Below are 7500 nucleotides of genomic sequence, written 5' to 3' on the forward strand. Positions count from 1 at the left end.
AACAGTGGAAGGCCATGGTACAGAGGCTATGGCACTACCCAAGACTAGAGAACAATGGTTTGATTTTGGAATGTCCTTCTCCTAGAAGAGCTGCTTATCATAGCTAAAGAGTCTCTTCTACCCTTACCAAGAGGAAAGTAGCCACTGAACAAATACAGTGCAGAAAAAAAAAATAATTGTTTGGTAATCTTAATGATGTCAGATGTATGAGGACAGAGGAGAATATGTAAAGAATAGGCCAGAATATTTATCGTGTGTAGGCAAAAGGAAAATAAACCGTAACCAGAGAGAAGGATCCAATGTGGTATTGTCTGGCCAGTCAAAGGACCCCATAACTCTCTAGTGGTAGTATCTCAACGGGTGGCTGGTGCCCTGGCCAAACTAAAACAACTTCAAACTTCTCTAAAATGGAAGAAATATTTTGCTGCATCCTAATGATCGAACTATAGTCAATTTATTTTAATGAGGCGCATTTGCACTGACTCGCAGCGTTGCCCTTTTAGCTCGGAAAAGTTTCCTGCTCGCTGATTGGTTGGACAAGATAATTCTAACCAATCAGATAGCAGGACACTTTTCCGAGCTAAAGGGGCACTTTTCTAATTCTGTTAGAACTAATAATGCTACATACAGTGATTGAAAAAATTACTATAAAGACAGTATTGTTACAAACATTATTACTAACACATTAATAACTCTCTCTCTCTCTCTCTCTCTCTCTCTCTCTCTCTCTCTCTCTCCTCTCTCTCTCTCTCTCTCTCTCTCTATTTATATAACGGTGCAAATAAAATAAGTTTATTTGAAAGCCGCCATTGAAAGCATTTCTATTTTAGTGGGTAGCACGTTGGCCAGGACACCAGCCACTCGTTGAGATACAACCGCTAGAGAGTTATTGGGTCCTTTGACTGGCCAGACAGTGCTACATTGGATCCCTTTCTCTGGTTACGGCTCATTTCATCTTTGCCGACACATACACAGAATAGTCTGGCCTATTCTTTCCACATTCTTCTTTTTCCTCATACATCTGATAACACTGAGATTACCAAACAATTCTTCTTCACCGAAGGGGTTAACTGCTGCAATATAATTATTCCATTTCTACTTTCCTCTTTGTAAGGGTAGAAAAGTCTCTTCAACTATGGTAAGCAGCTCTTCTAGGAGGACACTCCATAATCAAACCATTGTTCTCTAGTCTTGGACAGTGCCATAGCCTCAGTACCATGGTCTTCCACTGTCTTGGGTTAGAGTTCTCTAGCTTGAGGGTACACTCGGGCACATTATTCTATCTTATTACTCTTCTTCATTTTTTAAAAAATTTTTATAGTTTATATATGAAAGCTTTATTTTAATGTTGTTGCTGTTCTTAAAATATTTCAATTGTTAGTTACTTTGCTTTTAGTTTCCTTATTTCCTTTCCTCACTGGGCTATTTTCCCTGTTGGAGCCCTAGTTTATATATGAAAGCTTTATTTTAATGTTGCTACTGTTCTTAAAATATTTCAATTGTTAGTAACTTTGCTTTTAGTTTCCTTATTTCCTTTCCTCACTGGGCTATTTTCCCTGTTGGAGCCCTAGGGCTTATAGCATCCTGCTTTTCCAACTAGGGTTATAGCTCAGCAAGTAATAATAATAATAATAATAATAATAATAATAATAATAATCACTGCGCGCATATATAAAACTTTTCATTGTTTTATATATAATTAATGATTATATATATATAATTTTATTGATGCTACTCTATTTCTTGTCGTATGTTTTCTTATAAACAGCGAAAGAGAGAGAGAGAGAGAGAGAGAGAGAGAGAGAGAGAGAGAGAGAGAGAGAGAGAGAGAGAGAGAGAGCTCTAAATAAACACCAATACATTTCTATGAAATGTAATATAACAAAATATTAAAAACCGCAAATAAAACTATCCATTGCAGTTTCCATATTCGGAGAAAATCGCATATAAAGGAAGATATACTTTTCATTGTGTTATATATAATTAAAGATTAAGGTTTAACATTCTTAGCAACTTACCCTGGAGGAGGCGACGACGCAGATGAGGCACGAAGTGATCACTATGACGACAGCTAGGTTTGTCTTCGGGGACACCATCCTGGAAAGAGACAAAGTAATCCTTAGAGAGTAGACGCCATCTTGAAAAGAGACAAAGTAATCCTTAGAGAGTAGACGCCATCCTGGAAAGAGACAAAGTAATCCTTAGAGAGTAGACGCCATCTTGAAAAGAGACAAAGTAATTCTTAGAGAGTAGACGCCATCTTGAAAAGAGACAAAGTAATCCTTAGAGAGTAGACGCCATCTTGAAAAGAAACAAAGTAATCCTTAGAGAGTAGACGCCATCTTGAAAAGAAACAAAGTAATCCTTAGAGAGTAGACGCCATCTTGAAAAGAGACAAAGTAATCCTTAGAGAGTAGACGCCATCATGGAAAGAGACAAAGTAATCCTTAGAGAGTAGACGCCATCTTGAAAAGAGAAAGAGTTGTTGGTTGAGAAGTTGAAAATAAAAGACATTTGGGTTTAAAGGGTTTAAAGGCCGCTCATGAATGGCAGAGGAAAGGGACAGCGACATTGCCCTAGTAAGCTGGACAACGCCCTAGAGACTGACCATACATTATAATCAGCGTCCATGTCCCTCTCCACCAAAGCTCGGACCAAGTAGGGCCAGGCAATGGCTGCTGAGGATTCAGCAGGTAGACCTATAGGCTCACCCAATCCCCAATCTTTAGCTCACAAAAATGGTGAGGTTGCAGACAATACAAGAAACTAACGAGTTTGAGCAGGACTCGAACGCCAGTCTGGCGATCACCAGGCAGTAAGAGAAAGGAAGGCATTGGTATATAGTTACAATTAGTAGTTATTTAGGACGCCATCTTGGATAGAAAATGATGTCACTGCCCTTTACTGACTTTGAATATAGGCGACCCCACGGACGCCATCTTTGAAAGAGACAGAGAACAACAGTACAAGGTTGAAAAAAGAATCTTAGACCTTGGGCTTATAGCATCTTGCTTTTCAAACTAGGGTTGTAGCTTAGCTAGTCCACCCACATACCAAGGCCCTTCCCCCAATTTTGGGGGGTAGCCGACACCAACAATGAAACAAAACAAAAAGGGGACCTCTACTCTCTATGTTCCTTCAGCCTAATCAGGGACTCAACCGAGTTCAGCTGGTACTGCTAGGGTGCCACAGCCCAACCTCCCACATTTCCACCACAGATGAAGCTTCATAATGCTTAGCTAGTAATAATAATAATAATAATAATAATAATAATAATAATAATAATAATAACTAGCGAAACCCGTGTAAATTTCACGAAATGATATTTTCAACACTAATTATTTTGTTCCTAACCAATACATGTTTGAATAAAATGTCCCGAGATTAATTTTATAATCTAGGTTATGGAAATTGATAAAACTCAATTTTTTGTCTAATATTTAAAAAAAAAAAGTCAGGTGCTAAAGACAAAATTGGGAAAACTATATAATATGTGCTTTGGTTAAGTAATCAAAGTCCAATGTGAATTTGTAAGAGTATACCATGAAGTTATTTCCGTTTTCTTAGAAGTATGAATTTGTAAGAGTATACCATGAATTTATTTCCGTTTTCTTTAAAGCGTGAGACACAAAATAAATAACACACACACTATCGTATTAATATATAGATAATAATAATAATAATAATAATAATAATAATAAAAATAATAATAATAAACGCCATCTTGGAATTAAAAAGAAATTCACTGGTTTAAGAAGTTGAAACATTCTCCGCATCTTTGTCGCCATCTTGGAGAGATACGAAATAAGCCATTGTTTATATGAAGTTGAATTTATAACCTGCGTCTTACAGTGTGAGGAAATGAGTCTTTCATTGTTCCTAGGGAGAGGACATTGTAAGCCAACGTAGTACATCCTGTTGTGTGATAGACAAAGATAAGTGATTTCTTGTCCTTTTCATTGTTTCTTCTTCAGAGTCTATCTGCCTCGCTTTACCTCCATTCCGTCAGAGTTCTGTTGCTTGAGGGAACACTCTGGCACACTATTCTATCCCTTTTACATATTTCTTTTCCTTGTTGGAGCCCTTGGGCTTATAGCATCCTGCTTTTCCAATTAAGTTGTAGCTTAGCTGGTATTAATAATAATAATAATAATAATAATAATAATAATAATAATAATAATAATAATAATAATAATAATAGTGATTTTCCCCAATTAACTGTCCTGTTTCTCCAATGTTTTCGTGCTCCAACTACCTCGCCACCCCATATCCTCTCCATATCAACTAAAATTGAATAATTTGGTCAACCAAATCTATGTAGTAATTCACGAATGAAATTACTGGCTGAGGGGAAGATGTATAGCCTGCTTTTTCTATTAACGTGATCTTTTTCCCATTTTGTATGGGGTAACACAGTTGCCTTCTTTTCGAAGGACTTTCCTTTGGCTTTGGGGTAGGCCGTAGTCTTAATCGGCTGCCCTGCCTGACATCGCTTAAACCACGGTAGCGTAGGGTCGTGTGCTGTTATATTTTTAGGTGTTGGAGTGGCTTTGTTTGTGTGTGTGATTAGTCTGTAACACCCATTTACTTTAGGAAAACCTATATTATCATTACTTGCTAAGCTACAACCCTAGTTGAAAAAGCAGGATGCTATAAGCCCAGGGGCTCCAAAAGGGAAAATACGTAATGAAAATTTTCTGCACATATGTTAATAATTTGTTAATTAAAAAGTGTAAATGGGCAATGAATAATGAATAAGATCCTATTATTATTATTATTATTATTATTATTATTATTATTATTATTATTATTATTATTATTAGCTAAACTACAACTCGAGTTGGAAAAGCAGGATGCTATAAGCCCAGGGGCTCCAACAGGGAAAATAGCTCAGCGAGGAAAGGAAATATGTAAAGAAACTACAAGAGAAGTAATGAACGATATAAAATATTTTAAGAACAGTAATATATTCTTCAACTAACTACTGTACGTGACCTGTCAATAAATGGCAGTTAAATATCTAGTACAATACGGCAGTTGTGGTTTCCGAGTGTACCTCTCTCGGATACCTCCTCCCATCCCTAATCTAGGGACAGGGAGATGCCGAGAAGTTATACGTCTGGCAATGCCGCTTAACGTGAACGGGATATATATATATATATATATATATATATATATATATATATATATATATATATATATATATATATATATATATATATATATGTATATATATATATATATATATACATATATATATATATATATATATATATATATATATATATGCACACACATATATATATATATATATATATATATATATATATATATATATATATATATATATATGTATATATATACAGCATATATATGTGTGTATATATACAATGTGTATATATATACATATATGTATGTATGAGAGAGAGAGAGAGAGAGAGAGAGAGAGAGAGAGAGAGAGAGAGAGAGAGAGAGAGAGAGAGAGAGAGAGAAAAACTTGCTCCTTATCATTTAGGAAAAATTCTACATTTCTTATGTTCATATATATATATATATATATATATATATATATATATATATATATATATATATATATATATATATATATATATTCACGATTCCTCTGCTAAACATTTCAATCAGGTCAGGTGAGGTCATCACAAAGGTACACAAGGGTCACTTCCAGGTCAACTGAGGTCATCTGCAGACGGGGATACCCGTCCCCGCCCCCCCCCCCCCCCCTCCAAAAAAAAAATAAAATCTTACCTTCAGATTTGGAGTCGAGACGTGTGAGAAAGAGAGAAAAATTAAGACTGAGGAATAAGAGGAACAGGCGAGTCTTATATACCCAGACTAAGGTCACGTGACCCGTAGTTCTCTTTCGCCCCCCCCCCCCCCACCCCCACCCCCACCCCCAACCGAGCCTACCTCAAGGCACCTAACGTCAATTTCCTAAGCCCATACGTAGTTAGTAAGGTGATACTTCTGATTTCATTTAGAGCTTATCTCTCTCTCTCTCTCTCTCTCTCTCTCTCTCTCTCTCTCTCTCTCTCTCTAATAAGCAATGAATAACACAATATCACTCTATCAAAGAAATGAATACTTATTATACCAATGAATATCATCTCTCTCTCTCTCTCTCTCTCTCTCTCTCTCTCTCTCTCTCTCCAATGAATGACATCAGCCAATTTCTCCCAAGCAATAAATAACAAATATAGCTCTATCAAAGAAATTAATAATACCAATTATACCAATGAATAATCTCTCTCTCTCTCTCTCTCTCTCTCTCTCTCTCTCTCTCTCTCTCTCTCCTCTCTCTCTCTCTCTCTCTCTCGCTGTTGAATACCTTCTGCATTGATGTAACACAGATAATAAAATTTTATTCACATTCACTATTCATCCAATGTAAAAGAGATGTAATTCCATTGAGTACCAGTACGGTCTGCCCCTCTTACTTCCTTCCCAAACTATACTTCAGTTTGTTTTCCTGATTCTAGTTGGTTATTCAGCCTCGGATATTCTTGATTACCCATAAAATATATAAAATCAAATATTAAGCCATAAACAATAATTCACTCTATTATAACTGTACAACCTAGGACAGGATTCGAACCTACGCCACAAAAAGAAACTAACCAACTGAATCGAGACAGCCTGTTGAAAATGGCCTTACCTCGCAATCTGCTGGACTGGGGTTCGAGACCCTTTCAACCTCAATAGTTTCTTGTAGTGCCTGCTGTGTTATCAACAGCCATCCCTGGCTCTCCCTGGTCCTAGCGTGGGTGGAGAGGGAGATATTTATATGTGGTCAGCCTCTGTGTCTTTGTCACTGCCCTTCATAAGTAACCCTTATTATTATTATTATTATTATTATTATTATTATTATTATTATTATCAAAGCTACAACCCTACTTGGAAATGTAAGATGTTACAAGCCCAAATGCTCAAACAGGGAAAAATATCCCAGTGAGGAAAGGAAATAAGGAAATGAACTATATGAGAAATAATGAACAATTAAAATGAAATAATTTGAAAAACAGTATCAACAGAAAAACACAAAAAGACTTATGTCAGCCTGTTCAACATACAAACATTTGATGCAAGTCTGAACTTTTGAAGTTCTATCGAGTCTAACCTTCAAACGACTAATTACAATTGTCTCTAATTCCCTCTTAGATTTTGAAATACTTAATTAAATTTATTGTTAATGTGTTTTTTTCATAGAATTACTCATACATTTCTTTATATAAAATCAATGAACTAACCAGCTCGTTGAGGTAAATATTCTACAATATGTATCCTTATAAATAATTTACTAATTATCAACTTTCATCAAATTAGATATGTTAATTTGTCTATTCTCCTATTTAAGTCATGGAGGCCGATGTGGTAACGTCCCTGACTGGTGATCGCCAGACTGGGGTTCGATTCCCGCTCAAAATCATTAGTTTCTTTGGTAGCTGTAACCTCACCATCCTTCTGAGTTAAGGTTTGGGGTGA

At 36.1% G+C, this 7500-nt stretch overlaps 1 protein-coding gene across 2 annotated transcripts in view; it reads right to left on the reverse strand.

Moving 5' to 3' along the window:
- The window catches only part of LOC137622820 (U-scoloptoxin(01)-Cw1a-like), a 61505-nt gene that overhangs the window by 12754 nt on the left and 41251 nt on the right, over positions 1–7500 (reverse strand). The window contains exons 1-2 of one of the 2 annotated variants that reach the window (XM_068353404.1): positions 5767–5809; positions 2019–2097 (exon numbers count right to left, since the gene is read on the reverse strand). In XM_068353404.1, the coding sequence (XP_068209505.1) occupies positions 2019–2096 (78 nt within the window). In that variant the 5' untranslated portion in view covers position 2097; positions 5767–5809. Of the gene's footprint in view, positions 1–2018; positions 2098–5766; positions 5810–7500 lie in introns of those variants that run through there. The other variant, XM_068353405.1, reaches the window with a different exon arrangement.

The sequence above is a fragment of the Palaemon carinicauda genome, chromosome 29 (genome assembly GCF_036898095.1).
Source record: "Palaemon carinicauda isolate YSFRI2023 chromosome 29, ASM3689809v2, whole genome shotgun sequence".
In the NCBI taxonomy this organism is placed as follows: Eukaryota; Metazoa; Arthropoda; class Malacostraca; order Decapoda; family Palaemonidae; genus Palaemon; species Palaemon carinicauda.